Source organism: Chlorocebus sabaeus, chromosome 26 (assembly GCF_047675955.1).
Source record: "Chlorocebus sabaeus isolate Y175 chromosome 26, mChlSab1.0.hap1, whole genome shotgun sequence".
Taxonomy (NCBI): Eukaryota; Metazoa; Chordata; class Mammalia; order Primates; family Cercopithecidae; genus Chlorocebus; species Chlorocebus sabaeus.
Genome location: NC_132929.1, coordinates 56,751,715 through 56,778,139, shown reverse-complemented (window position 1 = coordinate 56,778,139; position 26,425 = coordinate 56,751,715). Strand labels below are relative to the sequence as shown.

General features: G+C 48.0%; 1 protein-coding gene across 5 annotated transcripts in view; it reads right to left on the bottom strand.

Annotated features, from left to right (window-relative positions):
• Window positions 1–26,425, bottom strand: part of ARNT2 (aryl hydrocarbon receptor nuclear translocator 2) — a 201,490-nt gene that overhangs the window by 4,218 nt on the left and 170,847 nt on the right. For 4 of the 5 annotated variants that reach the window (XM_008015660.3, XM_008015663.3, XM_008015661.3 and 1 more), the window contains 6 exons: window positions 24,507–24,579; window positions 23,622–23,745; window positions 18,268–18,367; window positions 14,678–14,816; window positions 13,829–13,994; window positions 1,847–1,983 (listed from right to left, as the gene is read on the bottom strand). In XM_008015660.3, coding sequence (XP_008013851.1) covers window positions 1,847–1,983; window positions 13,829–13,994; window positions 14,678–14,816; window positions 18,268–18,367; window positions 23,622–23,745; window positions 24,507–24,579 — 739 coding nt within the window. Of the gene's footprint in view, window positions 1–1,846; window positions 1,984–2,969; window positions 11,393–13,828; window positions 13,995–14,677; window positions 14,817–18,267; window positions 18,368–23,621; window positions 23,746–24,506; window positions 24,580–26,425 lie in introns of those variants that run through there. The other variant, XM_008015665.3, reaches the window with a different exon arrangement.

Genomic DNA, 26,425 nt, shown 5'->3' with positions numbered 1-26,425 from the left:
TCCCAGAAGCCCAGCCTGCACTCACCCTCATGGCCATCCCTAAAGGGGCAGCCCAGAGGTCCTCCCCAGCCTTCTGCGGGATGCTTTGGAGGGGTCCTCAAATGTCTGAGGCACTGGGAAACTGTTCTCCCCAGGGAGCTGTTGTGACAGCAGGTAAACGGCATTAGGACACACCCTTTGTCTATCTAAGGTTGAGTCAGGGACCCAGGATAGACGAGAGCCCCATTGGCAGGGGACCCCAGGCTGGCCCCAAGCAAGGTGCACATAGCAGATAGCAGATGGCCAAAATGCAAGAGAAATCCAATGCAGAGTGGAGTGGAAGCAGGATGTGTGTGGAGACCTGGGTGGCCTGTCTTCCATGTTTATCTTAGTGCAGGGATAAATCCCTGAATGGTTAGATTTCAGTTTCAACACGTCTTTCAAGTTCTCTGGGCCTCAGATGACCCATCCAGAAAACAGGAATAGCACTATTTCAATGTCTTACAGCCAATTCCCCAGTATGTGTTCTGTTGAATTCTCAGCCCATGTGATGCTCTGTGAGAAAAGAATTCTGTGGACAAATAAGTTTGGGAAACAAGGCACACTTTGCCTACCTCCTAGACATCCATAGTCCTCATTGGTGTAATAAAAGTTCTGATATGTCCTGCAATAAACTTAATAACTTTGTTTAACCAGTGTGTCTTAAGCTTATTTGGCCAAGAATTCTTTTTAGCATCGTGACTATGAAGATCCATGTCAGGAAATTCTGCCTTACGGGGTTGCTGTGGGGCCTCAGAATGGGCAAGGAACAATGCCTTACAGAAGGAGGAAGGAGGAGAGAAGGCTGCAGTCAGGGGAGGCAGGCGAAGGCCTGGGTGAGCTGTTCCCCTGCACATTCACAGAATGCTACCCTGAGTGACATCTGAGTCCCAGGACTCTGTCTGTGAAGACACAGCTGACCCTGGCAGGAGAGGGGTTTGGGATGAGGGTGGGGTCAATGGAGCACTGATTCTTGAGAAGGAGGGGTTGTGATCCTGGGAGTTTCAGAGCCCTCCCACAACGTGGTTCCTGCCCCCATCATTGCTTTGCAGGGCAGGCCTGGTGCATGCAGGAGGTGCCTGGGTTCCTGTTACAAGGACCTGGAGGGATGAGCTGAGCTCTTGGCTGAGGGGGAGTTAATGGGCTCGTACCTCCATTTGAAGCCTTCCAGTAGGAATGTTTCTGGCTGAAAGTTGAGCCAAGGAAGCCCACAAGGGGCAGGGCACCTGCTCTGTGGGGCTGCAGCGGTGCCATCCCCAGTCACACAGTCTGCCTTAGGCACACGGGATGGTCTAGAAATGTCTCAAATAATGGAGAGTTTCTAGGTGCCCAGGTATCCTCAACCAGGGACTCCCCCTGAGCTTAACCACAGAGGACAGCAGAGTCAGGGCAAGGCTGGCACTGAGCAAGGGACTGGGTGGGGATGTTCTCCACATCCTGGGGGCTATGGTGGGGAAAAAGAGGGTCAGCCAGTGACAGACAGCCAAGCCTGGGGGCACTTGCAGCTCTTAAGGAGAGACCCCCTTCAGCCTTGGTTTTGTGCCTCTCCCCTGGATAGCTCTGGAGTCTGGGAAGCATCTCCAACTGCAGCCTGCCCTATTGTTTGGCTTAGCTCAAAGGCTACCTCGGCCCCTTCTCCTTCCCACATGCACCTGACGTTTCTGGCTGGGTAGGATGGGGCCTTCTACTCCTGGACTCCCTCTAGCCCAGGCTGGGCCAGAACTCACGATGGCTATCGGGCAGGCGGTGGTGCGGCAGAGCCCGAGGGGGAAAGGAAGCAGAGAGAAGGCGCCGGTACCTACGAGAAGGCGGTGCTCGCTCGATTTACCTGGAACACTTCAGTCTGACCGGGCTGCTGGTGGGAGTGCTGCTCACCGCTCTGCTGGCCGTGGTGCTGGCTTTGCCACTGCGACCAGACTTCTGAGGGCCGTCCTTGGAACTGCCCGCTACTTTGTCCACTTTCAGCTGAAAGATCCGACATACAGTACACTTCCTTTAAAAGCCATCCTGTGGTTCTGTGAGACCTAAGAACCACTGCGGCTGGAGGGCCTCCCACTTCTGAAAGGCATGTTCCATCCAGAGCTGGAGGAATGCATTTGCTATCCTCATCTTTCTCACTGACTGAAAGATCATAAATTGAGGGGATAAGAGACACAGGAGCCCTTTGCCCAATGGTGCAGGTACTTGGCCAGAGAGGGTGGCTCTTCCTGAGGTCACCTGCCAGGTGACTAGGTGCTTTAAGCCTTGCAGCGCTCCTTGCACTTGGTGACTGTGCACAAAGGCCTCCTGCGGGCATCTGGGGGCAAGGGGCATGTCTGTGGCATGCAGAGCGTGGGCTGACAGAGGGTCTGTCCTCGGCAGTACGGTGTTGGCATGAGGAGGAAGACATACCTGCCCCTGCTCCTGACTCCCTCTTGGTCCACCGAATGCTCTTGAAAGGCATCTGGTCCCGCTAGAGGAAAAGCCTCACCTTGACATTCCCCTGAGAACTGCCAACCTCAGCCTCTGCCTCCTGAGCAACTCCTCGGAAGCCACACACGCATTATACAAGGTCCTCCTACAGGGCCAAGCACCACAGTCTTTTCCGGCCTGGCTCTTTGGCAGAGTGTTTTTTTTTTGCATCAGTTTGTTTGAGGGGGAAGAAATTTGGGCACTGGTCAGACAAGATAAGGTTCCTCTGTGGGAATCAGCAAATTCATTTATAAATGAGAGCCACTTTGCTTCTGTCTATAGTTTATACAAAAAAATTGCCAATGGAAAAACCAAAAAACAGGAAACATAGGTGGAATTTTTTTTTTTTTTTTTTTGTATATGAGAGTCTTACTCCACTGCCCTGGCTGGAGTGCAGTGGTGCAATCATAGCTCACTTCAGCCTTGAAATCCTGGGTTCAAGAAATCCTCCAGCCTCAGCCTTCCAAGTAGCTGGGACCACAGGCTCATGCCACAATGCCTGGCTAATTAAAAAACTTTTTTTTTTTTTTTTGGTAGAGACGGGGTCTGGCTATGTTGCCCAGGCTGGTCTCAAACTCCTGGCCTCATGCAATCCCCCTGCTCTGGCCTCCCAAAGCCCTGGGATTACATGAGTGAGCCACTGTGCCTATCCAATAAGTGCAATTTTGTCTAAAAACATTTTTGAGATTCAACCAAAGAGGAGGCTTAAAAAATACCCTTCAAAGAGGATACCTTTAAGGAACATCAAAAATCTTAGAAACTTTTTTTCTTGTTTCAAATCATTCAGTACCATTTTGGAAACAATGGACTCTCTATCAAGCTCTGGGTGGCAAGACAAGCTCCATCTTGTCCCATACTACTCTTTCCAACAGTCATGCTGGTCACAGGCAAGACTCAGGCCCTATCCAACCCCCAACCTGGGCACTGCGTTAATGAGAGGCCAGGTTAGAAAGTGTTCAGGGAGAAGAATCTCTCTCTCTCCCTCTCTCTCTCTCTCACCCATCCACCCATATATAATGCCGGAGACATAAAGGGCTTTAATAAAACACATAAGGTCCCTTTAATGTCTTACCATTGGTGCTTTTCAAACTCTATATGATGACAATAGTTGGTAAAGAATTCTATAAAATTGAGGCAGGGTACAACTCCCTTCCTTAGCATAAGAGAGATTTAAATCTACTGTGCACATGGGATTCTGTTACAGAAAATTCATCTGCCAATGTGAAATGTCTTCTCCTAATAATCCCACACAAGACCCCGAGGGCCAGGAGGAACTCTTTCATAGAAGCCTGTCCGCTGGCCTCATTAACTGGCTCAGCAGAGGGAAGGCTAGGTCCACAACTGTGGCAAAGTTAAAACAGCAGCATCGCCAGCTGGAGCCACGAGGAAATTCCCACCTGACAGGCACCTGTCCCATTCTGGAAGCCTGCAGAGGCTGGGCACAATATGGGGCCTTCAGTGGGTCCATGTTGCTTGGCCGGAGGGTGAAGGGACATAGCCACTGGTGCCGAAGGAAGGGCATGATAGACTGGGGGAATGTCCTAACACATTCAGGGAACTGACTGCCATGCAGGGTCATCCAGGATGCTGCTGCAATGATGGCTTCCTTGGGGCTTGCCCATTGCAAATCAATGCCCTCAGCCCTTCCTCCTTAAGGCACATACCTACCTCTCTTTCCCTTTGCCATCAACATTTACAGCCACCCACACACACAGCATCTTCTCTTTTCCCTCCCTTCTCAACCCTGTGCAATTACTCTACTGCCAGGCCCCATCCAACAGGCATTTGAAGAGTGCCCATTCTTCTCAATCTCTCTTGAGTATCCAACACTCTTGATCATTCTGTTTGAAACTATCTTGTTGACTTCTAGGATTGAACTTCACTTTGGTTCTGCTACTTCTTACACTACTCTTTCTCACGTGCCTCCTGGTCCTTCCTGTAAGTGACCCTGTCTCTTAACGTATGTTGAAAGCAGGGGTCTGAGTCAGGCCTTCCCTCTCATCAACAAACAAGAAGGAAATACCTCTTCTAGTCTCATGAACTGACTCATTCATTTATTCACTTGGCAAATATTTCCTGAGCTCCTGCTCTGACGTGGGCTCCATGCTGGTACTGTACATACACTGGAGAATAAGATCGTTTCTCTCTCAACAAGCATTCAGCATGATTGGGAAAGGGAGCAAACAGATGATTCTGCACAGGTGAGAGCTGCTGTAAGAGTCAGAAGAACTAGAATAAAAACCCTTACGAGGGATACCTAACTAATCATGACAAGTAGAAAAGGTTTTTCAGAGATCTCAGATGACACCAGAAGGGGAATTAGTAATTAATCGGGTATAGGGCTTGGAGGTGAGGTTGAAAATAATTCTAGAGAAGAAGGTCAGTCTGTTCAAAGGCCTGATGGTGAAAGAGGGCTTGGTTCATCCGGGCATCTACAGGTGGCTCAGGATGGAAGAGGAACAGAGTGAGATCAGGCAAGTCATAAGAGATAAGGCTGGAGGGTAAGCCAGGGGCCAGGTTCCACACTATCAGTATGACCAACTTTGGGGACAACAGAGAAACACTGAAGGTTTTTAGGCAGAAATAGAAAGCACACAGATGTGGATGGTCCATGGGTGGGTGGACAAAAAGAGAGGGAAAGAGACCAACTGAGAAAGGAATGGGGTAGACAAGAGGAGAGGGAAGGAGCCAGACAGGAGGAGGCTGCTGTAGCAATCCTTGCAAGAGATGACAGTGGCTCAAAACACAAAACAAAAGCCAGCTGCAAAGCAGTGGGTGGATTTGAGATGTGATGGAGAAGGAGGTGCCTAGGCTTGTTGATTGATTACTGGCTGTGCTGAAGGGTGTGAGTGGGAAGAGCTAGGGATGATAAACTCGTGTTTCTGGTGGTATTGACAGTCCCAGCTTCCTAAGCTTTGGCTCCATCCATCCCTGCCATGTCTAAGCAGTATGAAAGACACCTTAAGCTCTCCATGCCTAAAGCAATATCTCACCTCCTCACATAGTCTGGAGGGGAAGAACACAAGCATAGGCTCTTTCCCCTCACTCCCACATCACGTCTAATCAGTGGCTGGGATCGGCTGAGTTCCCACTCCCCTAAATACCATCTCTCAACTCCTACCTGCTTTCCTCCATTCTCACTGCCCCAACCAGTGCTGTGAGTCATGGCCACACCCACTGCCCCCATAACCACACAGCTACTGGTGTGATCTCCCTCCAACAGTAGTTCACTGCTTACAGACTGCTTAGTGGCTGACTACGGTCTATGCAGTAACATCCATGTTCTGGATGTTGGCATGAAGATCCTTCGTGATCTGGATCTATTTTCAGCCTCATCTCCCACTTCATGTCTAACTCCAGCCCCTCTTGCCCTAGTCACATGACAATACTTGCATGTCCCCCATGATGCCACATGCAGTTACATCTCTGTGCTACTGCACATGTGTTCTCTCTGTCATGTACATCCTTCCCTTTCTCTGTGCCTAGATAATTCTAGCCAGGTTCAAAGCCCTAATCAAAGGTGACCTTGTGTGGCTGACTTCCTCAGTCACTGTCTCCTCTTAGCTTGCCTGTGGCCCATCACACTATATTGATTTACTCCAAATTGTGAGGACTTGAGGCCAAGGACTGTATCTATGTCTACCCCAGGCTTTACTGAAAATAGTGCTTGGAATATAGGGGAGTCTTCAACAAGAACTTGCTGAGGGAGGAAGGAAGGAAGGAAGGAAGGAAGGAAGGAAGGAAGGAAGGAAGGAAGGAAGGAAGGAAGGAAGGAAGGAAAGGAGGGAGGGAGGGAGGGAGGGAGGGAAGTGAGAAGGAAGAACATGAATATTCCATGAAGTTTTATTTCTATTTGCATTTGAGGTTTTCTGGGTATAATGAAATAAGCACACATTCTCTCACCAGTCTTACCTCAGGGATAGCCAGAGATGAGGAAGGGTGGAGGGGAATAATGATTAGAGGAAGATTAGCTCACTATTCATATTTGGGGTACTTGATTCTATTAATTACATATGCCAGATTTCAGAATAAAAATTCTTAATGTTCTGCAAGGGGAAAAAAATCAGTTAACGGGATTGCTTTGGAAATAGTCAAGGAAGAATTTTGGGAGTACTGACCGTGTGCACATCATATGACTATGTGCCATGAATCATGCTAGGTATTTTACATTATTTCAATTCATCTTTTCTTCACTCTGACTCTAAGAACCATGAGCCCATTATCCACATTTTTCGGATAAGGAAACGGAGACTCAAAGACATCAAGAAATTAGCCCAACTCATTTAGCCTACAAATGCCAGACCCAGGGTTTGAACCTAGATCTTTTTGACACTGAGGGCCACGTGCATTCATTTGATACAGTGTTTAAATCGAAGGCCTACTTTATACCTAATACTGAGCAGCATGTTGGTAATGCAGTGATGGTCAAACCTGGCCACTGAGAACGTTACTAGGCAAGCAGAATTGCTATGAGCTCTTCCAAGGGAAGTCCAGGCTGCCACAGGAGAACCTGGGACTGGGCCCTCGCTCAGATTTGAGTCTTTCTAGAGGAAGTTACATCCAAACAGATGACCTGAAGAATGAGTTCATTGGCCATGTGCTGGAAGAGATAAGTGGAAAGTCCTCTTTTCAGCCTCTGCTACTGAAAGTATATTTATTTTTTCTCCTGAATTATATTGACCACTCTGACCAGATAGTTAGCAAGAACTTCAGTGTAATCTCTCCTGGATAACAGAGCATTGTGGGTTCTTAACCTAAATCTGACTGACCTGCTCTGCGTATAAGTGGCGAGAAGGGGCTTCCCATGGCTCACCCCACAGTGTACCTACAAGCCTCTTTCTGGAAAAAAACAAAAAGCAAAAAACAAAAAAAAACCCAGTGGTCACCAAAATCCTTGTATTACTTTATTGTTCCAAAGCTACCTACATAGTTACAAACTATGAGCTGAGTTCTAGCCATGCTGTGTTTCTTTCACTCTGGTGGCTTCCTGAGCACGGGCTGGGCTGCTACAGCCCTGGCTGGTGCATGGGCCACTTCCCAGCCCAGAGAGACTGTGTTATGGGCTGGTAACAACTGCGCCAACTGCGTGGGCTTCCAGACCACGGGTCAGAGTCTTGAGGAGCTTGTGGGTTCCTAGGTCATAGAGAAAGGGATGACATTCCTTCTTTTTTAAAAATTTGAAGCTCAATGCTATCATTCTCCTCTCATTAACATTTTTCCTTGTGAGGTTCAGCTGATTTGGAAATTGCCCTAAGACTTAAGGCTCACTCGAAGTCCTGCTTGGAGGTCCTATGTCGTTGGGTTTAGCTCGGTGGTTCCCAATTGAGTGATTTTGCGCAACCCCACCCTGCCACCAAACCAAGGGGGACATTTGGCAATGTCTGGAGACATCTGTCATTATCATAAACAGAGAAATCCTAGTAAGTAGAGGCAGGGAGATGCTGCTGAACCCCCTATAAGGAACAGACAGCCCCTCCCCCACAACAAAAATTATCCAGCCTAAAATGTCAATAGTGCTGACACTGAGAAACCCTGCTGGATAAAGGAACAAAGTGCACCAAAACGGCAGCTCATTCTCTTACAAATGCCTTCTAGGCAGAAGAAAAACGCATCTCACAGCAAGGATTACAGTCTTTCTGAGCCTTCTAGCTAAGGCCTCACCTTTTCAACACTAACTAGTATTAGGGATGGGGAGGTCTATAATTCCCCACAATTCACTGGTAAAAATGTCCGGGACCGAGCTTTGTGGGCAGGAGCTGAGGAGGAAGAAGGTGCATGGTGTCTGCAAACATTTTAGATCAGCGAAATACTACGGGCTCCCTGCCTGTGCTTAGTCTACCCTGTTCCCCTATTTCAAATTATGCCTTTCGTTTCTTACTCCAGATGTTTTTGGAATAATACATTCTTTTTGCTTTTTTTTTTTTTTTAGATGGAGTCTTGCTCTGTCATCCAGGCTGGAGTGCAGTGGTGCAATCTCGGCTGACTGCAACCTCCACCTCCCAGGTTCAAGCGATTCTCCTGCCTCAGTGTGCACCACCGTGCCCGGCTAAGTTTTGTATTTTTAGTGGAGACAAGGTTTCCCCATGTTGGCCAGGCTGGTCTCAAACTCCTGGCCTCAAGGGATCAACCTGCCTCGGCCTCCCAAAGTGCTGGGATTACAGGTGTGAGCCACCGCACCCAGCCTGGAATAACAAATTCTTTCAATTCCCCTCTCCAAAGTGAATATGGGCTGGGTGGGGCAGGCTGGGATGGGCATGGCTCTTTTACGAAAGGGCAGTGTGTTCTGGATGTGTTTCTCCATCTTTGTAAAAGACGTTCATCCCCAGAGTTGTTAGCTTATTTACTGTGACTTGATTTAATCTTTATCGACCTGATCTGACTTGTGTCATCCATGGATGAATTGCTTTAGAGGCCTCACCCTAAACTGAGAAGCATGTGGGGAACAAGGAGCTATGGACATGCTGGTGCTTGCCAAGACATTGTATCTGGAAGCATGCTGCTAAGAAAATAATGTAACTTAGATCCTATATATGTGTATGCCACACTTGAAGCAAGTCAGGGAATTAAAACCTGATCTGCTACAGCACCTTTGAGCCATTTCTCTTTGAGCAATCTGTGCCCTGGCTCCCTGCATTTCTCCAAGAAACAAGGTAATATCAACAAGCAGATGCCTGGCAGTAGTTGAAATGAAAAGAAACTGAGCAATTTGAGGATTCAGGTCATATACATTCTTGTCAGTTATCAAATTTATTGCCTCTTAGCTCTAGATCCATCCTTCTTGGCCCTGTTTTATGATACTGAAACTACACCCTGCAAACAGTTCTCCTTTGTCAGTGAGTGCAGCATTAGGCTTTCTCAACAGAGGACGCTGGCGAGACAAGCAAGGTGTCGCAGCGAAGTGGCTTCTCTTCCTGGATCAGGTGTTTCTTTCCTCCTGCAGTGTGTCTAGCAGCAGTGTGCAGGAGGTCAGGGCGCTCCCTCTCCAGCACATTTCTCTACCACCCAGAGGCTGCTTCCTGTGAATCAGTTTTACCTGCGGGCACTCCCTGGGGAAATTCTTGGCCATCTGGTAGGTGGGTGTGTAGACCATTTCTGGTCCATCTGCACCCCCTACTGAGTGTCTCAGTCAGCTGGCAGGCTGCTTTTACAGACCCACTGCAGTCCAGAGCCTCTATAGTGTGTTACCAAGACAGATGCACATTCTCCAATAAGGGCTGAACCTCAGGATTTGTGGGGTGGGTTCTCCTCTTCCACGTTCTCAGTTCCTGTCTTGTCTACTTTCCCTTAGCCTTAGAGGTGGAAGTTGTGCCCACGTTTATTATTCCTGTATTCCTCAGGGTCCTTCTTAACCATCTTTTATTAGTCACAAAATCTTTAAAGTTTTCCTGTTCAAATCACTGGCATGGTTTCTGTCTCCTGACTGGGCCCTACAGGCACAACACTTTCCCCACTTACTTTGTTAAGGGAATAAATGCTTGGATTTTTCAGGGCTTATGTAGACGGATTGTGTAGTTTCCTAGTGGATGCTACATTTCAAATGGCTAGGTTTTTGCTGGGACTGGACTCAAAATGAAAATGAAACTAAGACTGGAAACACAAGTATGACAGCAGTAAAGCTCAAGATAACTCGAAAAGCCTGAAATGGAAGAAATGCTTTGACTTGACTCCTGAAGTCTTGAGGAACAAAACCAGCATGTGTTTCACAGAAAGGGCTGAGACACAGGCAGGGCTGTGTTTTCTCATTCAATGTATAAACAGTCTACAAAGCTATCCTGAGGAGTCTGAAACAGTTGAAGCACTGTTCAAAAGTCACATGCTATGCTTGTCACAACTTGATGTCTGCCCCTGGTCCACCAATGGGTGATGTCCGGCAAGTCTGCTCAGCAGGCATTTCAAACCTCCTGCCTGCTCCAGCCAGCCAGAAGCGGGAAGCTGGGATTGACCGTGCTATCTCTTTGGGCTCTGGCCATGGATAATGATCTGAGGCCAGGTACTGTGGGGTGCTGCCATGCCTAGGAACCCATCAGTGCCACACCAATAGGCCCCAGGGCTGCACAGAAGGCACTGGGAAGCCACTCAGATGTGCCCATGCTGGGCTAGGGTGTGTGTCCATTGCAAATGTAAACACTGCCTGTTTTTTAAGCCTGTTTTGTGTTTAATAATTAATGAAACTGATCATTAATGAGGCAGACTGCTCTGTTCCTTCTCCACTCACCGATTCTTACCTGCTTTGTTTCTTCTCCACTCACCCATACTTACCTGCTCTGTTCTCTGCACCCTTTCCCACTGTGCCCTCAGGAGTAACCATCCTCACTAACGAACAACCCTTGGGTCCTCTTCCTAACCACACATCCTCTTTCTTCTGTCCTTAACCAAAGGCTGACCTCTTCTCCCAGCCAGGACTCCACTTCCTTGAAGCTCTGTGGAGTAAAGGCTGACCCTGTGGCCAGAAGGGGGTCTGGTGTCCACCCATTTTCCAGGCCCCCCCTACACTGCTGATGTGAACCCCAATACCTTATCCTGGGTTCCCTCTGCCTGCACTGGGAGCTTTCCTCCAGCAGCGTACTCATCACAGAAATGATGACAGCAACCCCTCACCTCGAGGTCTCCCTCTCCCTCCCAAGACTGAGCCTCCCTTCCTGCTCTCCTGCTCAGCTTCATCCCCACTCTATCACCTGCTCACTCCACCACAGCCTGGCTTTTAACACACTCTCCCTGCGTCCTATTCCATGCAAACAGCTGTGGCCAAAGGTAACACGTGATGCACTGATGGCAAGGCCATAGGAAACTTCTCAGTCCTTCATTTCTTGATTTTATACTCTTTTTTCATGCTGTCATTGGAAGGGTTCCAGCCCCTTTCTCATGAATGTACATCAAGGGACATCTGCTGGGACATCCAATTCTTGCTTAATTCTGAGGTCCCCTGTGAATGGATTTGAAAATGATGGTAAGCACAGAGTAGTGATGGGAGCACAGTCTCAGATGTACTGCCCAGCTTTGATTCTTGGCTCCAAAGGCATGATTCCGCTATTATCAGCTACAGTAAGTTAGCCTGGGTAAGTTATCTGACCTCACTGTGCCTTAGTTTACTTATCTGTGAGATGGGAATAATAATGGTATCTCCTTCTTAGGGCTATAGTGAGTACTGAATGAATGCTACATGCTAGCATATAATAAAATAAGCACCCAGTAAGGGCAGGCTGCTATCATTACTATTATTATCACCTGAGTGTGAGATAGCTTGAAGGCAAATGTAAAAAAATGGTCCCTGAACCTGGAGCCCCATCTGTGTTGAGCCTGTTCTTGGCTATCAGTGGTGCAGTGGCCTCAGCCCAGGGCTTTGTCCTTCCTGTGTCCCATCTCAATTCATACTTCAGGGACTGGCATTTGTTTAGTGGAGACTAGAGAGAGGCATGGAGCTAAAGGCACTGGATGGTTGGGGCAAGGAAGTGGCCTGCCCACCTGTCTTGTCACGGCCACAGTGGGATGCTCCAAGACCTTGCCAGGGTTACGTGTTAGTTCTGCTCTGAAGCCTCTCTTGACCCCATTAGACAGGAGGCCACAAGGGCCCCTGCACAGACCATGGCTGTTGCAACTGCAGACTGTCCTGCCTGCCTCCCTTTACGTGTCTGTCTCCCCTGCCCCGGTCTCTGGACTGCGTCCTTCTCTGGGTGGGGACCAGGTCTCCTGTCTTCTGTTTTCCAGTGCTGATTTGGGGCCTGGCACTGAAGGTTTTTTTGAGTAGATCAGTGCCAGATGGTCCCTGCGCTTCCAGGAAGGACTAGATACCCAGGGGGACTTGAGTCTACGAGGCCCACCTTCAGGAGGAGATGAAGGGGTCTCTCCGCACCCAGGTGAGGAACCAGATGTGGAGAAGGATCTCATGTGTGACTGCAGGAAGGTGGATGCTGTCCTGAGAAACAGGATTCTGGGCTCAAGGTGGTAATTGTGCTGAGTGCCTGGTTGACTCGAAAGCAACTGCCATGGGGTTTCTCCTTCCTCAAACAGGGTGCTGTGCTTCTAAACTTGGTTCTGGTGAATCGTGTGGCAAGAATGCTTAACAGGTGAACAGGAGAACACACTGCAAGTAAATGTGACTAAGGCTGGAGGGACAAGCATGGCCTCAGGAAATGCTGTGCCCCAAGACCTTGGGCTGAGTGGGGCAGACATGCTGCTGTTAGCAGAGGAGGTGGGGAGGCTTGGGCAGCAGATGACAACTCCCCATTGTGTGCTAGGGGTTCTGCACAGCATTTTTCTTTCTTTTGTTTTTTCAGACAGAGTCTCACTGTGTTGCCCAGGCTGGAGTGCAGGGGTGTGATCATGGCTCACTGCAGCCTCAACCTCCTGGGCTCAAATGATCCTCCTACCTCAGCCTCCTGAGTAGCTGGAACTACAGGCATGCACCACACCTGACTAATTTTTTTTTTTTTTTTTATAGAGACAGGGTTTTGCTATGTTGCCCAGGCTAGTCTCGAACTCCTGGGCTCAGGTGATCTGCCACCTTCCAAAGTGCTGGGGTACAGATGTGAGTCACCACACTCTGCCTGCACAGAATTGTTCATAAGGCTGACAGGCAAGCAGTTCTAATGGAAGCTTTTAACTTGCCACGTGGAAATTCAGATGTTTGGGCTCAGCTTCATGCTCATCTGAAGAATCAGTTCTGCAGAGAAAAGCTCTACGAGCTGCACTGCTGGGTGTCACCCAGTGACCTCACTGTGAGAAAGCAGGCACCAGCTCGGACTTCTTACAAGGACCATGGGTCTCTTATGAGCCTGTCTTGACGTGGAGTGGAGTGGAGCCCCAGCCCTGGGAGACATGCTGAGGAGGTTCCTTAAACACATGGAGAGTGGGCAAGGCCCAGGATCCTGAGAGATGCACAGGACACAGCGGTTCCTTAACCCTCTATGGCCTGAGGTTTTGTTAACAAAGTAAGATAGGTGTTTTTAATATTTAAAAGAAAGAGAAAACTTCGCAGGATTATTTATGCAATTGATTGTCTCTATAGCTATTCTCTAGTTTCTTCAAACAAGACTATAAGGTTTTTGAGTTGGGGGGCCTGAAAATCCTTGCTAGGGCCATAATGGGTTAAAATGGTATTTAGATCACATCACAGCACAGGAACATCATCCCAGTGCCTTGAAAATGATAAAGCCAAATCACAAAGCCAAGGCCTAAGCATCCAGTCTCTTAGGAACACCATAGGCCTCCTCATAGCCAGAGAGAGAGGAGGTGCTTGGAAACCTCCAGGCCTTGTTTTGGTAGCTGGGAGCCTGGAGCTAGCCTCCTGAATTCAGGATGTTCAGAAAGCATTTCTGCTTTCTGGCTTTCCCAGAATCTCATTCCCTCATTCCCCACCTACCAAACCCTGGAGTCCTGTTGGCAAGACTGGAGTAGGCATTCCCGCTTGGTGAGGAGGTAGCTGGACTGGAGAGGGGGCTGTAGGAAGAGGGGTCTGCCGGGTAGGTGTGGCTCGTTCCAATCCCAAAGGGCGATGACTGAGTCTTGCTGGACTGAGATGGGATTTGCTATAATCAGGACAAAGCAAAGAGATGGAAAGCATCAGCAGCAGACCCTCACCCCCAACTCACGCCCCAGGCTGGTCACAGAGGTAGTGTCTGCTCTGGGTTAATAGTGACTCCCCATGGCCCTCTTGTCTGGCTAGGCACAGGCCTGGATCAGCACGGTGTGTGAGGGCCCAGGAGCTGCAGAATCTTTGGGGCACGTCTGATTGAAGTTACTCCCCAGGGCTACAAGGATCTGGGCCCTCTGGCGTCCGGTTACCAAGGCCTTGGCATTATGAACACCCAGAACTCCCTGGGCAACACCCACCCTCACAGTGACTATGAGGGGTCTGGGGGTATCCCAAGCGTGGGTGTTTTCATGTCCTCCTGGCACAGGAACAGCCAGAGGCCCAGAGTCGTGAGGGGGCTCATTCTTGATGGGGTGTCTCTACCCGCCCAGCCTTTTCCTGCCCGCTGCCCCAGGGCATGGCTGTAAGGAGAAAAGGCTGCTGAAGTCGCAGGCGGGGCACCCGGCTCTCCGAGGGCCCTGAGGGTGGCCGGTGCTCCTGAGGAGCCAGCGGCTGTGAGGGTGGTTGGTTCCAGCTAGGGCCTGACCCATCCTCAGAGCCGCAGTCCGAAGAAAGCACTTCCCAGAATGCTCTGCCTCTCTGGGCACCCAGGGGAGACACTCTCACAGACATCCATACCTGTCCCGGAAAGGGCGGACGACTTCCTGTCCACGCCACCTGACTCTGGTTTAGCTGCCTGGAGATTTGGGACATGTTCTGGCCCGTGGAAGAGGAGGACTGAATATCATTCACTCCAGGCACATGAACCACTGAAGAGCTAGAAAAGAGGAAACTGCATTTATCCCGAGGACACACCTGGTTTGCATGAGTCTACGCGCCCAGCCAACCACACAATCCGCCCTGGGCCACCTTCCTGGCTCTCTCCATGCAGCATGTCACTCGAGAAAATGACTAACACATCATGAGCCTCAAAGCCCCTTGGCTGTCCTCCTCTCCCTTCAGGGCTTCCTCCACACTGCTGAGTAGTCCTGCCATGTCTGGTAGTCTGGTACTTCCTCTCCTCATCCTCCCCAGGGTCTCCCATACACTCCTCAGCCCCTATCCTGCGCCTGTACATCCTCTGCTCTCAACAGATGATTTGGATCCCACAAAGAGAGAAGCTTCTTAGAATAAAAATCAGTCCCGGTGTTCACTCACTCTTCCGTGCTCTGGTTAATTCGTTCCTTTGGGGTACCTATGAAGCTTAAGGATTCAGGAAATAGGTTGCAGGCTGTCAGTTTTAAACGGAAAGAAACGCTTCTCAATGAAAACCTGCTGGATGGGGCCTAGTCCTGCTACCCAGAGTTTATCCCTCCCACCTTCAGTTCACCTTCGACTTAACTCAGTTCATCTTTATTAGGTCCCTGCTGTGTGCTGTGCTCTCTGCATGTCCTTTGCAGGCTAAATCTCTGACCCTGCTTAGCTCCTCGGCAGGCACTGTCTGTATGTACCACCAGGCACTTCTTCCAGGAGATTTTCCGGGCTATGTCGATTACATGAGAAGCTCATCAAAGACTAAAAGGCTGGGGGCAGACTTTTACTTTGTTTCAGGCCCCTCGTCCTGCCTCCCTGGGACTAGCGCAGCATGCAGGGCAGTGCACTGGATGCCCATGAATCAGTCAAGTAGGGCAGAATGGGGCTCATCACAGAAGGCTTTTGGTAGAGGTGGATTTTCAGCTCCATGTTAAAAGAAAGGCAGGCTAGAGATCAGTAGAGACTGGGTAAAATTTTACTATTGTATTCTAATAAGTTTCCTATGCTATTTGATCCCTTTTAAAATAGGGAGAAACCAAGAATGTCAGAGACATTCTTGCAGTGATCATTGTAAAACAAGTTCAGTGGCTTATATAAAGGGGATATCATTCCCATCTTTGTACAATCAATTTCTCATTTAACATAAGGGCTCCTTTCCCATTCTCCTTCCTGATGGAAGTATTGCTTCAGAAGACATTTTCTAGTCACTATGGTCTAGTAGGGCCCTCTCCCACAGACCCTCAGCCCTTGATGTCCTCCCCAAAACACTGATTGATGAGGGCTGCTATAGCGTAGAAGCCCTAGGAAAGGCACCTTGACTGAAAGGGATGGGCTTCTTGGGGCAAAGAGCCAGCCCTTGTGCACAGTCCTCCCTGGGGGCCTCTGAGCTACAGCTGCCTGCCTTAGCATGGACAGGCAGGGACCAAAACTTGCGGGACCAGAGCGGGAGGACTGTGGGTGAGGATGCACTTCGGGTGCCAGCAACACCATTCTGCAAGCGGCCCAGGGTTCCCTATGGCTGTATTGGGCCCCAGAGTCCTTCATCCCACAGCCTACCCCAACCCAAGCCAGCTCAGACCCTTCAGATATATAGGAAATTCTGCACATTCCACAGGCTTTGGCCCCAACAGGCATCCTTTAATTAACTCAGTCATTTATTCATTCATTTTACAGACTAGTACTCAGCAAGTGCCTTTTCTATGCCAGGCTCTGCACAGGTGTTTGGACACTCCCTGGATTCCTTCCCCACACTGCCAGCTGCCCCAAGCCTGCTTTTCCTTCCCCATCACTCATCACTGCCCTGTGCACCCTACATTTTTGGTTCTATGACAATGGCCTCACCCAGGCTGTGCGCCTCATGCTGGCACTGTCTGCCCTGAGCACTGTCTGCAGCTTCACTCTTCTCCCAAAGGCCATCAGTGATGATGTCCTCCTCCTCACATGGCTCCCACGGCTGCTGCCGCAGACAGAGCTCAGGGCAGACAGTCCGGTGTGAGGTGCAGAGCCTGGGTGAGGCCATTGTCATAGAACAACGTGGTCATCCTCTGTTTCTCCCATTAGTGAGGTCTCTTCCAACAAGGCCTCCCCGAGGCTGCACTCAGCACGCTCCTCAGGCCCTTGCACCTCTGCCCGGGTCAGGAGGCAGAACCTGACTTTTGCTTTCAGACCTAGCGGAAGAGTCAGCCAGACCTTCTCTGGCCATGCCACCTTGGGCTATCCTCTTGCCTTTGAGCTGCCCCCTCCTTGCCTCCTGCTGCTGTACCCTCCCTGATCCCCTTTGTCCAGAGTGAAGGACAAGCAGTAAGTGTCACAAGGACCCAATGAACACGAGCACCCGGGCAGGGCTGGCACAGGGCTTGGCATAGACCAAGATCCGTCAATGTGTGCTGAGTAGCTGAGTAACTCAGCCGCCAAGAGAAGTCCGGAGGGCTTGACTATTGCTCAGCAGAGCCGCACAACCTGCAGTGATGATGGTTAGGGACTGCTCACGGAGGGCTGCCATCTTGTCTGCTGTCCAGACCAGAGCCCCTGCCTGCAGCCAGAGCTCCTCAGAGCCTCAGAGCAGTGTGCAATTCAGCGAGACCTAGCTACAGGCATGGCCAGAGCCACTGCAGTGTTGCTAATCTGTCTCCAGGAGGTCTGTCCACGAACCAGTGTGGAAGCAAGATCCTCATTCCTTGTGTCCAGGGCAGTCCCTTGGCAGGGCCCTCTCTCTGAGTGGCCAGCCCCACCTACCCTCCTGGTCTCTGCCTACATCTGGAAGCTCTGCTTAGGCTCTGGCTAACCTTGCTGGAGGAGTCCTGTCCTGCTGGGCATGAGGAACTTAGGGTGTCCGGTAGGCACAGGTGAGTGCCCACACACCCTCCCCAAGAGCTGCCAGCTTCTTCTCTGACTGTTCTTCCCAGTTTATGCTTCTGTCTCCCCAGAAGTCAGTGGAGCCAAGCCTTGCCTCCAGTGATGATGTCAGGGCTTCCTCAATGACCTACTAGATGCCCTTGATGCTAAGAACCAAGCCTTGGGAAGGTTGGACACCCTGCCTGAAGCCTGGAGTGCCCTTCAGGATGAGGCTCAGACATGATGGGCTGAGCTGTCCAGTCTTCCTTGGATTTGGCTGTAGCCTCTGGGTACCAGATGACAGGATACTTCCTGCTACCTTAGCTGTTCCCAGCTCCAGCTCACTTGGGTCCTGGCTAGAGGGAACTCACTCCCTTCTCGCTGGCAATCACTGCTACAGAACACAGTGGCTGGTGCTGTTCACATCCAAGAAAGAGTAACTGACACCAGGAATCTATGGCAACTCATGGAGGGCTCACAGAGCAGAAGCAGAGCCACCAGAATCCTCAGTTTAGCCCAAGGCCGGAGCGCCAGTAACCACTAACTCATGATTACAGCCCACAGAGCTGTGCTCTGAGACTCAGGACTTTCTTGGCGAGGGAGCATCTTCCCACGCCATTGTCCCCCTCACTGGCACATACCTGAAGGCCTTCCCGGAGTGTCCAGAGGGAAATGGGCTTCCTTGGGAGTAGATCTGCTGGGTTCCTGCTGCAGAGGCTGAGCTCATCATCTTCTTCTCCGCTGGGAAAACCAGAGCAGGAGTCACACGCGAAGGTTCCCTGCTCTGCAGACCACAGAGAAGGCTGCCCCAAGAACAGGTGCAGGGGTGGGCGCAGGAACGGGAGGATGCGAGTCGGGGCAGCCCACCTGCATGCAATCTCTTCAGCCTTGCCTCTGCCTCCTCATCTCCCCTGGAGCCTCCCTGGCATATGAGGGCACTGGGCTGCTGTTCTTGACCCCTAGGCTAGGCCACAGGCTGCTTGATGACAAGGCTTTTTTGGAGAGTGGGGAAGATTAAAAGAATGAACGAGGCCAGGTGCGGTGGCTCACACCTGTAATCCCAGCACTTTGGGAGGCTGAGGCAGGCAGATCACTTGAGGTCTGGAGTGCAAAACCAGCCTGGCCAACATGGTGAAACCTTGTCTCCATTAAAAATACAAAAATTAGCCAGGCGTGGTGGCAGCCATCTGTAGTTCCAGCTACTCGGCAGGCTGAGGCAGGAGAATTGCTTGAGCCCAGGAGGCAGAGGCTGCAGTGAGCTGAGATCACGCTACTGCACTCTGGCCTGGGCGACAGAGCAAGACTCTGCCTCAAAAAAAAAAAAAAAAAAAAAAAAAAAAAGAATGAGAGTTCTTTCTCAGACATTATTTTATCCAGTCTTTTCAACCCTGCGGGGTAGGGATTCCAAGTCCTCTGGTTCTGGATGAGGAAGCACAGGGTACCAGTGAAGAGGATGGGCTCTGATCTCAGCTCTCTGGGTCTGAATCCCAGCTCCAAGGTAAGAGGTGCAACCTCGGACTGTTAATCATCCCCTGCCTCAGTTTCCCAACAGAAAAAAGGCGAGAATAAAAGTATCTTCCTCAGAGGGCTGTAGGGGGAATTCAGTGTTAACCTAAGTGCTTATGACAGTGCCTGATAACAGAGCAAACAGAAACTAAAGTTTGCTATTGTTTGTTACAGATGAGAAAAGTGAGGTGTGGCTTGTCCGAAGTCACCAGCCAGCGAGGGAGGGCCCAGGGCATGAACGCAAGCCCAGCGCTCTTCCCACTGCCCTGGAACTCAGCTACCCCTGTCACCCTCACCCAGCAGGTGCCACAGCCGGTGATGTCCAGGGAACAGCCCCGGACCTGTGTGCCTTGACCTTCCACTAAGGTTTCTTTGAGAGACTGAGCTCCTCTAACACTGAAAACACTCAGTCCCTGGCCAGGAGGTGCAATAATGCATGATTTTCTGCCACTGCAGAATGGTGAGCAGAGTTGGCTCACCCACAGGTTCACCCATAGCTACACGGCTGCAGAAACGGGCTCAAGACCCAGCTGGCTGTTTAGATCTTACACGAGGGAGAAGGTGCTTTGTATCGTGGTTTGAGAAACAGGAGTGGGAACACGAATGGTGGCAGGGTGCTAGACAGCAGGCTCCAGTTCTCCTTCCTTTGGTCATTGAGGGTGCCCAGGGCTCTTTGAAATGCCCTCCCAGTGCCCCAGAATCTTCAAATGTCTACATGTCTCATTCCTACAATCCCTAACATGTTCACTCACAAAGAGATATTGGAATAAAGGAAATAAAGGTTAGTTACATGGTGATTATTTTGTGCCTAGACAGCCCCCACATCTGCTCCCATCTCTGGCTTGCTGGTGGTGATCAGGGGCAGAGTGTGTAGGTCCCTCCGAGTGGCTGTGAGCAGTGATGCGGTTATGGATATTCAGGCTCATGGGCTTGGGGCCCAGAGACCAGGCTGCAGGGACCACATGCTGACTCTCGCACGCATGGAAACAACTTCTGTGAGGCTTTAATAAAAAGGGGCCACTGAGCAGTTTTTCTGGTTCATTTTCTTCTGCTGCAGTGACAGTTGTAAGACAGTGGGAAATCCTTAAAGGATGGAAGGAGCTCAGGCTCCTGGATATGTACTTTTAACCTAATCATAATATCTTGAATCTTGGGAATAAAGAGCAAGATTGGTGTGGGGGAGACATAAGGCTCAAACTTGCAGGAAGAAGGTAAACTTAGGTAGTTCTCTTGACTCTAAACTTAATGCAGGCCAGGCACGGTGGCTCACACCCGTGATCCCAGCACTTTGGGAGGCCGAGGCAGGCAGATCACCTGCGGTCAGAAGTTTGAGACCAGCCTGGCCAACATGGCAAAACCCCGGCTCTACTAAAAAATACAAAAGTTCGCTTGGCATGGTGGCGCACACCCATAATCCCAGCTACTCGGGAGGCTGAAGCAGGGATAATTGCTTGAACCAGGGAGGTGGAGGTTGCAGTGAGCTGAGATCACGCCACTGCACTCCAGCTTGAGTGACAGAGCAAGACACCATCTCAAAACTACAAACAGACAAAATAAAAATATAAATAAAAATAAGATAATAAACTTAATACAACCCATTTTTTTTCCTCATGTATTTAAGGTTTTTGTGGTTTGGGTAAATAAGAAACACATTTTCTTTGTAACTGCTCCAGGACATTTGAAGGGTATAACATTATATATAATAATATGCATTATAATATTATATATAATTGTTTTTAAAGATATTTGATTCTAGTTTTCAGTCTTCTATATTTTTCTCCATTTTATTATTTTGATCTATGTGACCTGTTAAAGATGGAGACAGGCCTACTGAGATCTTCCACTATAATGTGGCTTTATCAGCATCTTCCTGTGATTCTAATTATTTTGACTTTCACATATTTCAATGCTTATGACATCTGTATCTTCACTTTAGGTTACATCTTATATCTGAATAAATTAAGCCTCTCTGCTCACTGGACAGTTTGAATTTTTCTTTGGCAACACTGACGAACCTACTTTCCTTCTTGGGTTTGCAGAGCATCTCCACCACCCCTTCTTTCAGGTTAAATCGTTCATTTCAGTTTGTTTTTGTTATATCATATTTTGGCAGCATATGATTCAGGAGCTATTGATTGGGAGTCAACGTATTTAATTATTCTTGATATTCACTGATGATAAATCTTTATCTATTTATAAATACTACACCCATTCCAAAATGAGTCTGGATCTTTGGTGAAGAAATCTTTAAATTTCTTGATTTGAGGTTTTAGACTCTAAGTTTTATTTATTGTTTCTGTCTTTCGTATCTTCTAATAATTTTTACGTTAATTTTCAGTGTTATTAGTTTCGTTTTTCATCCTTACTGCTTTTCCAACCTATCATTTCTGTTCTCGTGTTCTATATTTTGATTCATTTCATAAACAAGTACAATTTTACAAGTAGTTTTTTTGCAAGCAGAATATGTAGATAGTGCATGTCTGTGAACGTCTTTTTGTTGTCCTCCAAATAGGAAAGCAGCTTGGCTGGTGGAAAATTTCAGGGTCACATGTTCTTCCAAATTCTCTATTTATTCCTGCATCCACCCTGCCCCCGCTGCCCCCCACCCCGCCGCCACCGCCACCTTCCTAAGTCTTCTGGTATTTAATATCTTGGGGAAGGCTAACAAAAGATTTCTCTTTGTAGGTAAGGTAATTTTTTTAATCTCAACATTTGCAGGATTTTTTCTTCCTTTCTTCAAATTTAAAAAAGTAAATACAACAGATCATGTGTAGGTGTGAGTTTCTTTGAAATTTTTGTTTAGTATTCATTGAGCTCTTTCACTTGGAAAACCTAAGTTTTTGTATTTTGGGAAAATTCATGTTTCTAATTCACTGACTTGGATTTCTGCAATATTAGCCTGTTTTGTACTGATCCATTTTATTAAACATCACTCTCCCCACCTCAATAACTCATTTGCAGACATGCAGGATGGCCTGGAATCACCTAGAGAAGAGATACTGAAGATTCTCTGAACCTTCTCCTCTTTATCAGAAAAATTCATTTCCAAAGGAGGACATTTGTTCTCATTCCTTCCCTTGGACCCTTCTCCCCTCTTCTTTTTTCTTGTCTGTCTTTTTTTTTTTTTCTGTTTTGTTAACTTTATGGAAAAGTGTCTATGTCTGGATTTCTCTGGGACGCTGTGGGTCTCTGGTCAAATATTTCAGGCTTATCTGGAGAGAAAAAAACCTTTTAGATGTGCTGTTGTCTCTTCTTACTGGATGAGATGATATTTCTCTAGAAAAGTCGAGGAAATACTGATGTGGGTGGGTGGCCATGGGAACCAAGAGCCGGGAGCTCCCCTGTTGTGCTGAGGGGTCTGGTTTTTGTTGTGTGTTGACAATGGGTCTTGGTGCTGCACTGGCATCTGCTGCCCTAACGGGAGGCAGCTCCAGCACCCAGAGGCTCTGACTTTCCACCAACATGCTGGCATCAGGAGGGCTGAGGTGTGCTCCCTCACCACCTTCCACGGGCCTGTCTGTCCTCACCTCGGGCCTCACTGTCTTCAGCTTGTTAGCCCCAAGGGGACAGGATTGGGCTTCTCTTCCAGTGACGGAGTTCCCCATGTTTCCTCTTCACAAGCCAACTGGTTTCTCCCTTCAACTCATCCTGACTCCGTTGTATCTTGTGAAAATTCCTTGACCACATGAAAATAGAATCCTTTTTCTGATTTTAGAACCAACAAAGATCTTTCCAAATTTTATATTTGGTTAATCTCAGTGATAATCTGAGTGGGAGGGCGAGGCAGCTGGACTTGCTGGCCCCATGCGATGCCTTAAGTTATAATCGCACCATCTCCTCTAACGGCAGTGCTGACATAGGTAGACAGCCTAATGACCACCACAGAGGATTAATCACATGAACTCTACGCAATTGACAAAAAAAGATTGTCTGATAATCTGGAAATACGTTCATAATAAACTGTCATGTGAAAAAACTAAGCTACTGTGAGCTCAATTTCATGTAAAAAAAAGGAATATATATGTGTAGAAAAAGATAGAAAAAACATACTTTAAAAAGTTAAACATGGTTACATCCAGGTGGTAGGATAGAGGATCATTTTTGTTTTTCTTTTTTACTGCGTATTTTGATGTTAAAATGTGGTCCTCTGTGTGTTAGGGATTGAATTTCAACTTTTAACAGAGACAGGTCTTTGGCTTAATAAAACTAAACAGCACAATGGAACAATAGAGCTCATTTGTTCCAACTCCTCAAATTTTAATGATGGGATGCCAGGTCCCAGGTTGGTTACCCTGGGTAACTGGTATATAAGAGGCAAGGCCAGGAGTAGAGAGAATCCATTCCAACTCGTGTGTTTTTATACCCTGCAATGGTTACTCTAAACTCACCTTCCGTGGCCCCCTCTTACTAACAGTAGTTGTCGGTAGATGGCCTGAAAGCAACTGTAAACCCCACACTCTCAAAACCTCAGTGCCATTTGGAAACTTACATGCACTGATTCCTGCAAACATTTCAGCAAACCGAGGATCTCTTTCCTGGGAGAAGATTGCATCCGCCTTTTCCACGGACTTCCCAGCCTCATGAACACCGGCTGGTAGGTTGGGGACGGGGACCTGTTTGCACATTAAATAAAACACAAGGGCAACTCATGCGTAAGGCACAGAGTGTGTATCCCCAGGAGCCACCAGCTCTCCTTCATCAGAGCCCCCTCCCTCTGGAATCACTGGCATTTGGGGCTGGAACATTTTATCAGATGGGAAGCTTTTCTATATGTGAAAGCCAAGAACAGCCGGTGATGGGGTTGGGGGCAGTGAACTGAAGGTCACAGGAAGGATAACAGAGTCACACTGATTACTTTCTTAGAGCGAGAAATGAACAACAATTAACTTACTCTAAATATCAGGAAAAGTGGACATCATGTGGAGATAGGAGAAGGAAAGGAGACAGAGCCGGTGAAGAAGGAGGCTCAGAGCATGACAGGAAGAGGCACACTGAGGAAGAATGGGACACAGGCAGTGGCAGGGAAATGGCCAAGAAGCCAGGGGGCCCAAGGGGATCAGAAGCTGCTCTTGTTGGTCTCTGAGTATACTCATACTAGAGTTCACGCATGGTCCTCAGAAATGTCCTTCAGCCCTTGGGTTGACTATGGCCCCTGGTTCTTCACCTGGTACTCACACATTCTTCATGGCTCAGTTCTGTAGGGAGGAGTGACAGCAGCAGACCCCCAGGGGACCTGTAGGTCTGCTCTTTCCATTGTAGTGTGTGGATGGGGCAATCCTTTGGGCTGAGGGGCTCAAGCTCAGGGCTGAATTGAGTGCCCAGTTCATTGGGCTGGAGACAATTCCAACAGGGAAAGGGTTTTCCAGAAATTCACCTGGGATAAGTCGTATGATGACAATCCATCTCTCTGGTGTACTTCTAATTCTGCCTGCTGTTGCTGAAGTTGCCTGTGAAACAGGAAGACAACAAAGAGGGTCATGAAGAACAGAAGGGGTGACAATAGGGCTAAGCCAGGACTTTTCCCATACCTCAGAGGCAGAGTGGGTGATACCCAATGGATCTCTACATTGTTTTCCATTTTTAATTATTTTATTTTATTTTTAATGCCCTAAATCAAGACTCCAGACATTGCACTTCATGTTTAGGCTACCACACTCAACTATTTTTTTTAATTAATTAATTAATTTATTTTATTATTATTATTTTTTAATTTATTTATTATTATTAAACTTCAAGTTGTAGGGTACATGTGCACAACGTGCAGGTTTGCTACATATGTATACTTGTGCCATGTTGGCCACACTCAACTATTTAAGAAATCAAGTTTGATGTGTGACTTCATTTTATGCAGGGTCAAAAGATACAACAGAACAAATATTTTAAGGCAAATTCAGAAAAGCAGTTGGGTTTAATGCCGAATGAAGCAGTTGGCTTCAGCTAACACTTAGCTATAAACGGGCGGGTGTTTACATTATCTCATCCAATCCTCATACTATGCTTTCACAGTGGTTATTCTACCCTCATATTAAAATTAAGAAACTGAAGTTCAAAGAGGTTAAGTGGTTGTCAAGGTCAGCCAACTGGCAAGTGGCTATGACAGAACAGAGCCAGGGTCTGACCTGACACTTCTGACTCCAAGGGACTTTGCTGCCTGCTCCATTTGGGGAAGAAAAAGACTTGCTGGAGGAAATGGCGGCTTTAAGTTTAAAAACTGGGTTGTTTTCAAGAGAAAGTGAACTCTATAGCTCAGAGCCTAAAAATGGGGCAAATGACCGGATCCTCTTCAATTGTAAATATCATTAAGAAGGACAGGCAAAAAATTATTAGTGGTACTATGCAATTCAAATTACTAACAGACATTACTCCCAGCCCAGCAATCAATTTAAAGCATATGAACAGACAATTCAAGCAAATAAATAAATAAATAAATAAATAAATGGACAAATATACACGTACTATATGTACATATAATAACATATATATAATAGATATAATAAGCAAGTTAGGGAAACATTTTGCCATTAAAATAATCAAAATAAATGTAAATTAAAACACCTTTGAAGTATAATTTTTCAACTGCTAAGTCAATAAAAATATGTTTCACATGGTGGCTTTGCATTGAAACTACCACGGTCACACGGTGTTGGGGAAGTGTGCATGGCATGACCTTTTCAGAAAACTATGGTGATACGGATGAGGGACTGTGGATTTGCTCACACTTTCACACTCTCCCAGGTGGTCATCCTGCTGCTGGTCTGTAGTAAGGAAATTATTCAGTGGAAGGAAGTAAGAGCTACCCATGCAAAGTTGGCTGTAATCAGGAATGACTTTGTAAACCCTGCATATTAATTTCCTGAGTGACTATTCCATAGCACTGACAGCAACCACTGTGAAGACCGTCTGGAGACACAGGAAGGTATGATGAAAGGTGTGGAAAAGTACAAGTGCAGCACAATATATTATGCACGCTGCAAATATGGCCACAAACATTATGTGGGTGAGCAAAATTTAACACCAAGAAAAACAATCTCTCAAGTGTCTGCATTAATTAGGAAGGTTATGTATGGATTTCCACTGTTTACTTCCACTGTCTATTTTGAAACAAGAAGGATCACAGTGGGTCTCCTCTGACATGTTCATGGTCCCACTTTTATCACCCATGGCTGTGTCCTGGACCGGGTGGTGGGGAACCCCCTGGAGGAACTGCAGACAGGCCACCTCCCTTCATCTGGGTCTGGAATGCAGGGAGGGCTGGCTAGATATTCTGTGGATAGGAAGCGAGGGGAGGGTGGG